This window comes from Thermobia domestica, chromosome 2 (genome assembly GCF_964235325.1).
Source record: "Thermobia domestica chromosome 2, izTheDome1.hap1.1, whole genome shotgun sequence".
Lineage (NCBI taxonomy): Eukaryota > Metazoa > Arthropoda > Insecta > Zygentoma > Lepismatidae > Thermobia > Thermobia domestica.
Genome location: NC_137455.1, coordinates 203,696,569 through 203,711,640, shown reverse-complemented (window position 1 = coordinate 203,711,640; position 15,072 = coordinate 203,696,569). Strand labels below are relative to the sequence as shown.

Below are 15,072 nucleotides of genomic sequence, written 5' to 3'. Positions count from 1 at the left end.
CCACAGTTGTCACACGCCGTTTTCCCAAAGCCCACTTCAGCAATCCAAATTCACAATAGTCCATAGGACTTGCATCTGGAGATTTAACAGGTACCTATATACCACTTGCCTTCTCCATCTTCCTGTAGAACGAGAGGGGCGATCGTGAGGTATGTGATGAGGCCTTGTCCATGTGAATGCGCACCAGATTGGCGTCATTTCCGTACATTGTTGGAATCTCATGCTCGTAGATCGGCCGCATGATGTCTCCTGAAAATACTGCGAATTTATTTTGCAGTTCTTCGCCACCCTACGAATCTTCAGTTTCTTCGGTAACAGTAGCCAATAACGACCATGAACCCTTTTGGGAAGGATTCTTTACAGACATGCACCCACCTTCTGAAGTTCTTGGCGTCTTTCTCTCGGTACATGATGGCTCTTGGTTTGCGCAGTCGGAAAGGAATCCATGCTTCATCGAGAGTTACGACGTACATCCACCTTTGTTTTGCCAGATGCCGTTCGTACAGCTTCCGGGCGTTGCACTTTCGTTCCTTTTGGTGGGCATCCGTGAAAAGATGTCCGCGAGCTTTCATGACTTTTTCTAGCTTGAGTTGATAGTGTAACGTCCGGCTCACAGTCCCCAAAGACACGTCAAGACGATTAGCCATACACCTTTGTGTTGGAATACTTTCTTGCATTGGCATTTTGCGAAGTTTCCTCTGCATGGTGGAGGTGGCCCTGGTGCATACCCGTTTCCTAGGCAACTTCGTTGGTGATCCAAATGGTGGAGCTTCGTTGCCCTTGTACTTTTTAATAACATTTTTTTATTCCACTTAAACTGATGTTGCGACCATTCTTCTTGCACTGTTTTCTAATGACAGAAACACTAAAGTGGGTGTCATAAAGAGCCGCAACATAGCCTTCCCAAAACCGGCTTAGTTTGGGCGGCATTTTGGTCACAGAGCGGAAACCCACACAATCGGAAATAAATTTAGCACAACACTCACAACAATGGTCCTGTTTTGTGCGTTATTGTCTCCGCGCGGAAAAACAACTCCGTTCCCAGGAAGCCAAAGCACAACACTGCAGGACGCCAAGAGCCAGGTCGGGTGAGTCCATTCTGCCCGGGAGGGGGAAGGAACGAAATCGACCAAACGTAGTTTGAACAATCTCTGTATATAGATTAAATGCCGTAGCCATTAGCCATGTCGACTATTACACTGGAAGTTGATAATAAGTAGAAAATTGAATTAAGCAAATTGAAATACTCTATATATCGTCTTGGTCATAACCGAAGTTATAAACCAAAATGGCGCAGACATGTTGTCAGAAAACGCCCGTGTTAAACTAATTGTTATACAGCTATAAACTTTGTAAATAATAAGATTATCGTTGTCCGAGATGTCCACACTCATTTAAAAATTTGTTTCACACTAAAAAGAACTACAAAATAACATTTGTATAAAATTAAGATTGTATTAAAACGGAGCTCGAAATGGATCGTCCTATATCGGCGCTATGTAGTCTCGAACTCCAATAAGTTATATTTTTTTTTTTTTTTTTTTTTAGATTTTATTTACTTTCTTCCTTTTATTGCGTGTTAAAATTTTATGGTGCAGAATTAGATTCTTTTCGCCAATATATTAATTTGTAGTAATTTATACAAAATACCACCAAATCATTAACAACTCACAAATCAATAATGTAACAAATGTAACTGCTAATTGTAAGAACAATTCACAATAAATCAATAACTAATAATTATCTGCTAATTATAAACAAATATATTCAGAAACTAAACCATTTTTTAAAGCTTGTAATGTCTTCGCGAAACGCGGGGCATTACAAAGAAACCTGAAGTTTTTATTTATCTTTTTCCTAAGTTATCACTGTTGTCCGGGTATCACCCAGTGGAGACTCAGAAAGGGAGCGCGAGGCTCGCGCGCCCCTCAATGAGGAGTAAAATATATAAATTAGTCCGTAATGAAGCGCTTGTTCAAAGGCTGTGGAAAAAGAAAAATTTTAAAATTTCTCTCAGAAGGAAGATTCTGAGTACATTCTCCACTCATTGCATATATTGTATGTTTCCAGTTCATGGTAATCCTGGATTCTCTCGTATTGAACAACATGGCTTTCCTCAATGCCGCCTCCAGAAGGGCGGAGATAAATAAGTATTATGAAGCACTGGTCCACATTTTTAGTTAGCGAACCAAATATCGAGAAATGTCTCGAGTTTATTTTTCAGACCTGCACCCTCCTCAAAAATTCCTGGATCCGCCTCCAGTATCGGCTGTTAACAATTAACTGCTAATAGTCATAGCGTACCTTTTGAAGTGATTTCTAACGTTCTTTGCATAAAGAAGAGTTTTCTGCATTCTTTTTTTCGCCCGTGTGTCCTGGAGCAACTGCTCCACTCGCTCCATTGTAGTTACGCCACTGTTAAACATATTCTTCACTTCCACCGGTGACTATTATAGAATATTTTTTACTGTAAAAGAATCGAATTTAAAACGCTATTTGTGTGATCTCACACAGACTAAAATTCCAAAAGTTTACAGTTATTACTGAAAATTAATACTGTCACCCATTTCGAATATTTTAAAAAGCACTAGTTTCTAACATATTGAGTTTTCTTTTCTTATCTATAGTATGAAACGTAAATAGTTGTAAATTTCCATCACTGTTCTCCAAGTGGATTTGTATATAATCACAGGTAGTCTTGTCAAGTTTAACAAAAAGTCCAAAATAAGCCTCTTGAAGACAGCTCTTGTAAAAGAACACATAATGATCCCTTTGGCTCTTGCAATGATCTGTCCAAGCAGCTTGTTAAAAATTCAGAATCAGTCTCCGACTGATCTTCAGTGGACGGGAGATTGTACTAATACAGGAACTGGTCCAATGTTATCCAATTTAAGTAGCTTCGCAGTTTGCTTCTCATCTACCGTTTCCACTAACAAAGTGACATCTGTAGATTTTTAATACTTTTAACCTGTTAGGTATTGTAGATAATAATTTTATTAATAACAAATATAATAATAAATTTCTCAATTTTTTCTGACATCGCCGTGTTTCCTTGCTTCTTTCGATATTCCATTGAGCTTATCTCCTTGCACATTGCGTTCTATTTCTATGCTCTTTCTAATTAGTTTGCGTACTCACATTTGCTTTTAAAGAAGTCTTCCTTATTCTGTTTTTCCTTTTTTTAACATTCAGTACATGCTTTTACCGTCCTCAGTACTATCATATTTGCAGATGTTGCTGCCCCTCTTTCTTCAACATTTCTAATCATTAACTTCGTGTTGTGCGAAGTGGATTTCTAATTTAAAAAATGCAATTGTACAAAAGATGGGGTACGAGGAGTTGGATATTTAAAAGTTAAGATCGAACGATTTTTTTTTTCAATGATATACTAATGGATGGTAACAGCATATTAAGAGTTCGGCTGCAGTAGTAGTAGGCCATGGCCAACAGAGAACAGCTAACAAACTATGACCTACGGCTCCAAGGAGAGAGTTTATGCTTTCAAACTACCCGAAAATCTTTCCTAAATTGATAACTCTGTTCATTTATTGGAGGGATTCTCATGCATTTCGCCTCTTTTGTGCTGGTTGAGCCAATGATAAAGTGAACATGCTTTGATCGATCCTCCTCCTATCTCATACATTTTACCTTCACTCATAACAACATTAAACATTACCATTTACGCATACACCCATTTTTTTTCTCGAATTCCTTCTAGTCAACGAGCTTAAAAAGTTCGTTACTGAATTCTGTGTGTGTGTGTGTTTCTGTTTGTTTGTTATATATATATATATATATATATATATATATATATATATATATATATATATATAGGCCTATATATATATTATATATATATATATATATTTTAATTTTGAGCACTATTCGATAGAGCATCAAAAGCTATATCAGAAAGTGATGGATTTTTTGCGATACTCTTACGGTTCCCGAGATATTGACCAAAAGAAATGACCAATTTCCAGAGATTTAAGGAACCATAAGTTACAGAGAGAGAATATTGTGTTGATCAATACCTAAGAGAATGGAAACATTTTGGTATTAAATAGTAACCGGTGGCCACCACTGGCCGCTGGTTTAGCCAGTGAGCCAGTAGCCACCAGTAAATATCGTTACCAAAATGTTTACCATCCTCTTAGGTGTTAACAGCAATATCATTTCTCTCTGACTTACAGTTCCCGAAATATTGGTCAAATAATAGTTGCGATTTCGAGAGATTTAAGGAACCGTAAGTCATAGAGAGATGATGTTTTGCAAATTTTTGCGAGAAACAGAAAAAGGTGCGGATACAAAGATTTACTTTTACATGTAGGAACAATCACAGTTCCCGCTCCACTCTCCATTCTTTTTAAGTTCGTTCTGGCAGTGTTTTTGGAGCATTCTCAACTGGTTTTATAATTTCTCTCTGCTTTCCAGGTTTTGTACAGTTGTTAGTGCTCATGTTTTTATCAGTATCGGATTTTCCTCTTTTTCCGTAAATCCTATCACACTGAATTATACTCTCGCTTTCTTCTCTCTTAAATCTACACAATTACAACCGCATTTCTTAATTATCTGAGTAAATATCCTGTCTTTCAGTCCTTATTTCCTACCATGTCATTTCATCTCCTCTTTGAGGCTTCCTCATTTTTCTCCATGTAAAATGGCATGAGGTAAAATGTTCCTACTCTAATTGAACCAGTGAGTGAAAGTACAGCAAAAATCGTACTTCATGAATATTTCAGTAAGAAAATTATCTTATACTACACATGATGTTCATTTTTAAACTACCTAAAAAGTTGAAAACAGGTATAGCAATCTACAGGAAGCGTTTTTTTATGCATACAGGAATTACTTTTGGCGTTGAGTATGATGGACTTGCACACTTTTTCACTCATCAATTCAATTGTTTACCTTTTGCCTCCAGCTATCTTTTCCACATTGTTTTAATACTAACTTAATTGTTTACCTTTTGCCTCCATCTATCTTTTCACACATTGTTTTAAAAAGAAAACGGACACTGTGTAAAAATAGATTACACAAATCTTTGAATACACTGCACGCATTACAAGTAAGCTCCTAATCATCGTCAAACATAAGAAATAGAATCAATTTGGGAATCACGTAAAAGATGCAAGACTTATGTAAAAACTACGAAAGAAATGAACGTACGAAACAGAAGAAATAGTCAACATGTATTCTCTGTAAACCCAGAAAGAATCTTAATACAAAATAATAATAATAACTTTATTCAGCCCTCCTGAATAACTGCTTATATATATCAATTATGTTAGTTACAAGTTGTCAGTAAGTTACAGGTGGTATCTAGACTCAATTCCAGCAACCATGTCCAGTGTGGGATAAGTTGTTTCATCTGTCTTTAAACACTGATGATTTAACAAATTAAATTTAGTTCGTTATTTCAGAAAATTCGCGACGTGCATACTAATGATTCAACCATATGTGTTACGTGTGGTCTCAGCATACTGAATGCCGAAAATGAAGTTTTCAGTGTGTTCATGCTTTTTCCATGACACTGTAGACTATGTTGTATGAGATCAGAAAATCGTGAAATTTCATTGAAGAACTCACCAAACGTTTTCAAAGTAAGTAATATAGTTTGACCAATCGATTTTTTTTTTTAACGAAACTGGTTCAGACACTGTTGTCCAATGCAGAGCAAAATATGTTTAGATTGAAATAGGATAGCGATCACTGTTTATAGGATTGTGGGATACTAGAGTTTAAGTAATTGGTAGTACTAGTGTTAGATCTGTATATTGGAGGAAGTAGGAGATATTCTTGTTGGGATAATATAATTTTTTAAAAAAGAATATTACTTTGAACAGTAACAAAGCAGGTTGTACGGAATATCAAATTGCAATCCCATCATATCAACTATGTCTTACATTATCCATGCATGTTATACCCAGGACTTTTAAGAAGAAAACTAAAGTAGGATAAGTGATCAATTTGTTTAGATAATTTACAAAAATGAACACAGCATTAAATACCATAATACAATTAACATCTTACTTAAGAAAATTGGCTGTCTCACCAATGATTGTGTAACTGTGATGATCATACCAGGATAACTAATTCTGTTCAACGTGACTTAAAATTCATGGAACAGATCATAAACAATCGCTAAGTACACTTACAAAATAATAGTGAAGGAAGCGGTGGAAGGACTCAAGGAACGAATAGCAAAGAATAAGAAATCAAGTAACCATAATTATTATTATTTATTGTAAATATTATTTTTATTATAAAACTAACTATAATTACATTACATGCAACAACGTCAGTAAATTAACAATGGTAATTCAGTACAATTAATTTGGTTTTCCTTACTAAAAACGTGACTAGGAATAATTTACAAACTATGTAAATTATGCTTTGGAAAGTTGCTGTAGATGAAATATCTACTCACAGAAATTGTCTGTAATAGTTTGTTTCTACGGCGTAACAAATTCAATCCACAACCATGAACGTGTAAATTCTTCATGTGACCTTAGGAACGAAATTAAATACGGTATATATATTTTATATACATTTGATTGAAAGTATAACACAATGAAATTCAGTTTGTCATAGAAATTATAACTAGTATTAAATAAAACACCAGTTATGCATTTTCTTTTGATGTTATTATAAAATATGATAACTAACTGTTGTAATAGATCCGCTGATTTCACACTTACTTTCTACTCCCCTCCCCCAAAGATGTGCACTAATTTCTCTTACACTAAAATAGTATCTATACTGTAAGGATATTATTTAACAGGTAATTACTAAATAAAAGTCTAACCGAGAAGACGTACTGTAAATGGTAGACCATCCTGAAAAGTTTGTTCCAACTTTCATTAGTTCCACAGCGGATACTTTCCCTAGAAAATTTCTTCTCACAGAGAGGAATAAAGACAATAATATAGAAAATTAGGTCACATCACTCTTGAGAGGTATACTATAACTGAACATGCTGAAGAATGTATTCTTACAACATTTAGTAACGCCTCGTTAGACAATATCTTATGATTACGAAAATGCGTTCATACATTCCTTACACACCTAGCTAGATTATCATCCTGAGCAAGTATGGTAATTTAAATATTATATGCACTATCATTCAAAGCTTTGTTCTCATTCACACTAACAAAACAATAAAAATTTCACTCTCAAAACTTTAACACTATTTCTTACTTCTGTTCCATATATTGCTTTTATTCCGTCAAATCTTTACAAATTATTCTGGAAAATGTTTCAAAACAAACAACTTTTATTGCTCTGTAACATTAGTTATTTGGTAATACGACTCTTCACAAGATATCAAAATCCAAAAAAAAAGATACTGGTTTCGTAATAGTAAGTGATCTGATAGGATAGCGAATGCGATCAATTATCAATATTGTACAACTGAGTTACGTGCTTTCAGAGAGCTACATCATTTTATATATTCATAAACCTTATAACCTTTATTATAATTATGAAAATTCTCCCTTTCTGCATGTTTAACTAAATGATACATTATTACAGCTTTAAGTTCTAATTTAATACTTATGTTTCAAATTCTGAATATTATTCATAAATACGAACTTTAGTATATTTACACAATCATACACAGTTCCAACAAGACAGATCCCATTCGTTTGAAAGTATTCGAAACTAATACCTAAAACCACTGCCCAAAAAAAAAAAATCACTTCCCTCACGAACAATATCTTAAACTACTTACCTATTACAACCAACTCTTGACAACAAAATTGCATCATAAGTTATTCTGATTAGAGATAATTAAATTGTTCTTGTACAACTGTCGATAAAAATAGAATATTTCGTATACAAAGTGTACATATATACATTAGGTTCCTTTGCAGTACATTTCAAAACTTAAAAGTACTAAGTATAAATATGACAATTCTCGAACACAATGATAATATACAGGGTGGCCCAAAAGTAGATATACACTCCTGCATTGATCAAGTATAACATTCTAGTTTATGGGTTTATTTGCTTCGGCTCTTCCGAGCTTAAATATAAGTAAAAACACATTAAGAACAAATAATAAAGAAACTAAATCTACCTGATGGATAACAATAAGAAATGATATAAACTGCAATAAGCTGATTACTACGGTACTTTATACCTACTTTTGGGCCACCCTGTATATATTTCGAACAATATTTTGCATAACCTAATTAAGTTTCCTCATGTGGATTAAATGACAAAAGAGAAAATCTCTTATGTTACAATATGTGTATAGCACTGGTCTTTTGTTTAATTTCTTCATATCTTCTTTAATTTTCTAGTGGCATATGATTTATAGTGTTTGCAACATGCATTTGCCTTTTAACGCATCCGAGGAAGTATAACTAGGTTAGAGGAATTATCGTGATCTTCTCTGTATAGGAAAATCACAATACTTTGCTGGGAGAAATAAAACATAGTTCTGGGTTTTATGTTACATATATTAATGAATTATATCCTACTAAACATCTTGCCACTTTACCTGATAGGGTCATCAGGAATCGGCTTTATAATGTAACAAATGCTAATGCAACGTTTTTATCTTTGTTGTTAGTTTGTTAAATTAACAGAAGGATCCCAGTTATTTAATCAAAATTTTGAATTTTATTTAAATTACTTTTTCTTCATTAGTAGCATGTATTGTCTTACTTGGCCCGATAAACAAAACATAGCATTAGATTTGTTTTATTCTAATAGATATTTGAATAAAACCATTTGCATATGAAATAGTGGCCAAGAGTACAGAATTTCAGTTTGGAGGCTTAAGAGGCCTTTAGTTAAGTCAAGAAGAAGACAAAGTTAATATGAAGACAACCAATTAAAAGGAAGAAGAACAATTCTAGTTGGAGTGACACAAAACAAATCCAACAGTGAGTTTTCTTCTCCCATTCAGATTTTTTAACTTTCTCAAGTACTGGGAGAAGAAGCCCACTATGTTCCCCACGCATGAGAAATTTTATTTATTTATTATTATTATTTATTTATTTTTTCGAATTTTCAGCAGCAGTTTGCTACGCTACACTAACAATAAACGTTCGGATAGGGCGGAAAGAATACCATTTTCTCTTTGATTGTATCCAGCGTATCAAAATAAGTAATCATCAAAATTTTTGAAACTCGACCGCCATTGGTTTGGCAGAAACATGAATTTAACCCCCTCCCTCCTTATAAAATTTTCCTTTTCTAGCAAAATCGAAAGATGTATGTAGCTCAAGCCCTAATTAAAGTAGAAATACGAGTTATACTTAACTTGAATTACATTTTTTTTTCCTTCGATATAAATTAGTTTCAATACTCCCAATAACAGAGAAGTAACAGAGGAGAGTGTTCCCAATAAATTTGCCAATAAAAATGTTCGTTTCCTGATTTTATTCACTTATAACGTGGCAGCACTGCCTAGGAGACAAACGAAAAAGAATTAAGCCTGTTATAACCTATTATATTTCAGATATAGTCGTACTATGTGGATGTTTTGATCACTGTTCCAATAGTATCTGACAAAAACGATGTATGAATTGTACCTACACTTCAATTAGAATTTGTATGAACGAACATTATCTTCGACTTTGCTAAGTTCAATTTTCTACATTTTCATTATAAGTGAGATTTTTTTGAAGATACTATTGGAGCAACGAGCCCAACACTCACATGGTATCTTTGAAATACAATGGTGAATACCTCTATTTTTCGTTTGTCAACGAGACAGTGTTGTCAAGTTATAATCGAATAAAATGAGGAAATGAACATTTTTGCTGGAAAAATTTTCAACACTTTCCTGCTATTTTTTTGCTTTTGAGAGTACTGAAACTACAGTTATACCGAAGGAAAGACACTTAATTGTCATTCGAATGAGATATAACTCGTATTCTACTTTAATTAGGAACTGAGCTATACGCGTCTAATAATTTTGTCAGAAGAGGAGGAGAAAAGTTTTAAATTAATTTTTCTGCCAAATTAAAGGCGGTCAAGTTGCAAAAATTTTCTTGAGCACTTATATTGACATATTGAACACAATCAAAGAGGAAAACGTTAAGTGTTTTTTCATGCTCCATCCGAACATTTAAAGTCAGAAAAGAATTTCTGTAGTATTTGTTTGGTGTCCAAGGAATATAAAAAAATTATTTCGTGCTAGGGAAATGTGGTTGCGATTATGTCAATCTTCCAGTTAAAGATAGAAATGGGTTGTTATCATAATTAACATCATGCTTCAAGAAATCAAGCACCAGGGTGAGTCAGATTACCAATCGAAGACAGACAAGCAGCGCTTAATCATGCTGAACAAGATGCAGAAAATCAGAAATAAAATCTATAGGACTTAGAAGATAGATTAGAAGACAAGAGACCAAACAAAACATTACCAAGCAGGAAAGAACAGCACTGACAAATATAATAACATCTAATATACAGTTGCCTTTACCTCATAAAAAGATCGAGCCAATAGAATTTTGGACAAAGATGAGTCATTGGATATGTTGGATTATGATAAAATGAATCAAGATATTTAAAAAAAAAGTACTATTCGACTGGAAATCACTGGAGATCAATGCGATTATGTACCACCAAGATTTATGATACCTTTAAAATACGCTATTACAATTAATAACATGTTCCATCGGTGCTCCAATTCTTGACTTGCGAAATAGTTCTTTCCAATGGCATTTTGTGTACTAAACAAGTACATTCACGTGAATAATTTTTACTAGTTTGTGCAAATGGAACAGCAAATTAAATAGAACATGCTACATTGATCAATTGTAGACATCATATCGCTTCAAAAAACATCCAATTCTAAAAGTTTGAAATTTTACCAGTACATAACTTATTTCACCGTTAGTGTGGTTGGTTGATAGGAACTTTTTAGCACCGAAGTTAAAGCGTGATCTACTGCTTGAACTGCAACCCGAGCCATTACTCGGGTTTCATCAGATCAAACCCGAAACCAGTTTTTATTTTTTTTCGTGTTTTTAATATCTACTACTTCTTTGATAAATACCCAATCAATAGACAGAATAAGCTTCTGTGGATTCAGTCACTCGTATTTGCTAGATTTCATGAAGATATTGTACCATAAATCAGAAGTGTGATAGTAAATAGGTCCTGGGTAAATTTCGAAAGGGAAACGGCATTCGTTGCTACGAATAAGACTGAAAGTTCCACTGTCTGTTTTATTAATAATCATTAAGTTTAAACATTGAAGGATGCTGAAGTAATTAACCAAGTAATTAACACAATTAACTTGTTAAGCTTAATTATTGTATAACACAACTAATAGTTTAAGCTTACATAACACAACTAACTAATTTATTATTTAAAATTTAAATGTTGGTTAATATTTAATGTCTGTAATCAATGAATATACTATTAAAAAGGCAAACTAATAATTAATCCACGGTATATAAGTGGTAGTGTTAAAAGGAACTACATAAAGATTGAAGAAGTATGCGGTACATATAAAAAACTTGGTTACAGCACACTATGCAAAAATTCCATGCTATAAAACACTTTTTTTGCTTTAAAGGTGTGAACTCATCTATGGAGGAGAAGGTAAGGATTAGATGTTACAACAACGATGGTACAATATTTTTTCAATATTTACACTCACTGGCAATGAGTTATATTTTGAAGTTTCATAATCAGTTACATTTGAGAAAAGACAAAACAAGAATTGATTAAATTGTATGAAAAACGGACTGAGTTCTGATAAATCTAGCAGGCAAGTTGGTCAAACGAACACTGCGCAGATCAATCATCAACACAGAAAATGTTTTATTTCTCATAATAAATACTTCTCTCTCGGATAAGTATGTTGCTTATTTTCTCAATATCATGCAATTATTATCATGAAAATTTAGGTTGAAAAAAAATACTGTACTGATTGATTTTAATAGTCTTTGCCAAAAAAAATTCACGTAAAATCAAACGAAATTCACACTGAGAAACAATGTACTGTAGGAATATAACTATATTAATGCTGGAAGATATCTTAGGATTTTTTTTTCGTTACTTAAATAAACATTATTTCAAAAATAAATTTCATCGATATTAACCTTACAAAATGAAATAACAATAATGTATTACCCACGACAGTCATTAGATGAGTACTTCACTAAGCCACTGAAATAAGAAACTAAAATAACTTGAAATGAACAAGTGAGCTCGCAAAGCACATATTTAGGAGTTTATCAATATATTGATATATCCGCTTATTACCTCATATATAAAGTTTCTGTCACTGAATTCATTCATCACATTGGGAAGATTTTACGCGGAAAGATGAGAATATTTATGTAGTACTAAAACAAAACGGTTAGCCTTTATACTCCCATACCACATCTGTAACGATACAAGACTTTTTATACTAACAATGGCACTTTAGATACAATAAGGTTATCTAGTTGAAAATATTTTCTTACAATGAGATCATCGTGTCTTACACCATACATTTCGTTAAATTGAAATATTTATAATTAGAAATATTTATATTTAAATAGAAGTATAGAAAAATAGAAATCTACAAATATAATTTCTTTGCCTCAATCTTAAACTATATCTATATAAAGACTGAACAGCTAACAAACGCAATATGTGATTTGTATATATACACACATTTTTTGCATACTTGAAACATTACAATAACCAAATTTCCATATATAAATCAAATACTGGGAGTTTAATTACTGTTTAAAAAATATTTGGAAAACATTAAAAAAAATCCCTGACGATGCTTTGGGTCAACCAACCCTTCCTCGTTTACACAATCCATAAATAAATTATCAATCTCACCTGATACTCTCATTCTCTTATACATTTGTATAAAGTTACTGTAAATCTTTTAATGTTAACATACTATACATTCTAACGCAGTAAAAGTGAAGAGAACATACTTTGTCATAAATAACACTAATTCAATACTGTTATAATTTTTCAACGTAATTATGTGGAAATAAACCTTCTTTACCACGTAGTTTGCCTTGCCACCATCCTCCATCATCTGAAAAATTGAAAAACTTGTTATTATTTTCATTTTTCCAAAGTCAACATACTTATATGATAACTTATTTTTTGGTTTTCAAATTTACCATATATACTTAATTATATATATATATATATATATATATATATATATATATATATATTCATACTGGAGAAGTAATTATTTACAAGACTATTTAATTTCTGCAAATAAATTATATATGATTGATAGATATAGATATATAGAACGCACCAGAATATGTATCCACTTCAAATTTTGCTCATCAACCCCACACTTGGCGGATTATCTATCTCGAGTAGCTCGAAGTGCGCTGAAATTCTGTACGATACAAATATCGACAGGGGGACATTGTTTGACATACTTCGCAACACCAGCACTACGTCAGGTTATTACATGAACTTAACCTAAGCATTAAACGAAAACTTAAAATACCAATTTTATTATTCAGTAAAAATGAAATCTTTGAGTTTAACGTCCCACGGTTATGCCGGTTAGGCTAAAGGAGACGGTGATAATGAGAAATGAGTGAAATGGTGGAATGAAGAAATTGGGAGGAAACGGGAGAACCCCGAGAAAACCCACGCACACGGTGTTTGTCCACCACAAAGTTCACTTGGCGGGGGCTGGGATCGAACCCGGGACCCCAAGCACCAGAGGTGAACGCTCTACCACTGAGCCACCGCAGCCCCCTTTATTTATTATTCAGTGTTACAAATTAACGACACTACAGTATCACAAAAATCTTTCCACAAATAAATTTTGGAGCCTTTTACATCAGTAAATCCCAAGTGAGACGCACGAGGCAATAGTAATCCATAGCGCATTAGTATCGAATACTATGACCAAGATACCATGAATTTTGAAGAAAAGACTGAAATCACAAGGAATTTGAAGCTTGACTTCTTTCAAAAGATTTTATTTCGAAAAAAAAAATGCTTAGATAAGTATGAGGTTCAATCTTGCCGACTGTTTTCACTAGATGGAAATATCATAATGTTTACGGTATTTTGATATTTCAAATCGTTCCCGAGATATATAGCAAACATTGGTAAAGTTCTCTACAAGCTTAAAACCATGTACTTGCGATAACTACTTCTAATTACAACTACCAAAACCTGTTGCTGGAATGTTACGGATGCAAAAGAAAGCCACAATTATTACAAGAAGTTTCCACAAATACGAAATTTTAAGCAATATACCTCTACACTGTTTTTCATATTTCCGGAACGATTTGAGATACCAAATTGCTGTAAACAGCATTATAACCTATTTTACTTCTGTCGTAGGATTTTAAACTACATAGTGTGGCGGGCCGCGGTGGCTCAGTAATAGAGCGTTCACCTCTGGTGCAGGTCGTCCCTGGTTCGATCCCAGTTCGCGCCAAGTGAACTTCGTGGTGGACAAACACCGTGTGCGTGGGTTACCTCGGGGTTCTTCCGTTTTCTTCCACTTTCTTTATTCAACCATTTCATTCATTTCTCATCATCACCGTCTCCTTTAACCTCGCCGGCACAACCGTCAGACGTAAAACTCAAAAATTTCATTTTCATTTTTTACACAGTATGGCAAAAACTTTGAAAAATTGAAAAAAGCTGCTGTAGTATTTGTTGTACACAAAACAAACTTTTTTTTCTGTTTGTATCTTCGTTATTTCTATGATATGATTGCATAGCAAAATAAGTACTTACGTTCTTTGATTATTTCAATTATATCTTCTGCGCGGAAAGACAGTTCATCAAGATCTTGCGCTGTGTAGTCGTATAGTGCCTTGCATTTTGGGAGGGCAGGGGGTTTCGGTTTCATTGGTGGTCGTGGTTTTCCTCCTCCTGGTATTGGTTTGTTTCCACTTCCTATACTACGTCGCTTCACTCTGTAATAAAAATACATATATAAATAAAATATTACAAGGCAGAACGTTTATATATAGCGATCAAATTAACATAACACTTTCATCTTCAAGGAAAATTTATAGATGCTACAAGACTTTCTATTATGGATATCGAATTATGATATGAGTTTATTTAGCTTCAAAATATAACTGCAGTTTCCTGTTT

At 33.4% G+C, this 15,072-nt stretch overlaps 1 protein-coding gene across 1 annotated transcript in view; it reads right to left on the bottom strand.

The window, feature by feature from the left end:
• Positions 1-6,209: 6,209 nt before the first annotated feature.
• LOC145678365 (unconventional myosin-Ie-like) overlaps positions 6,210-15,072 on the bottom strand; it is a 327,951-nt gene continuing 319,088 nt past the window's right edge. Inside the window, exons 23-24 of the mRNA XM_081748425.1 lie at positions 14,707-14,888; positions 6,210-13,015 (exon numbers count right to left, since the gene is read on the bottom strand). Of these exons, the coding sequence (XP_081604551.1) occupies positions 12,939-13,015; positions 14,707-14,888 (259 nt within the window). The 3' untranslated portion in view covers positions 6,210-12,938. The remainder of the gene's footprint in view (positions 13,016-14,706; positions 14,889-15,072) is intronic.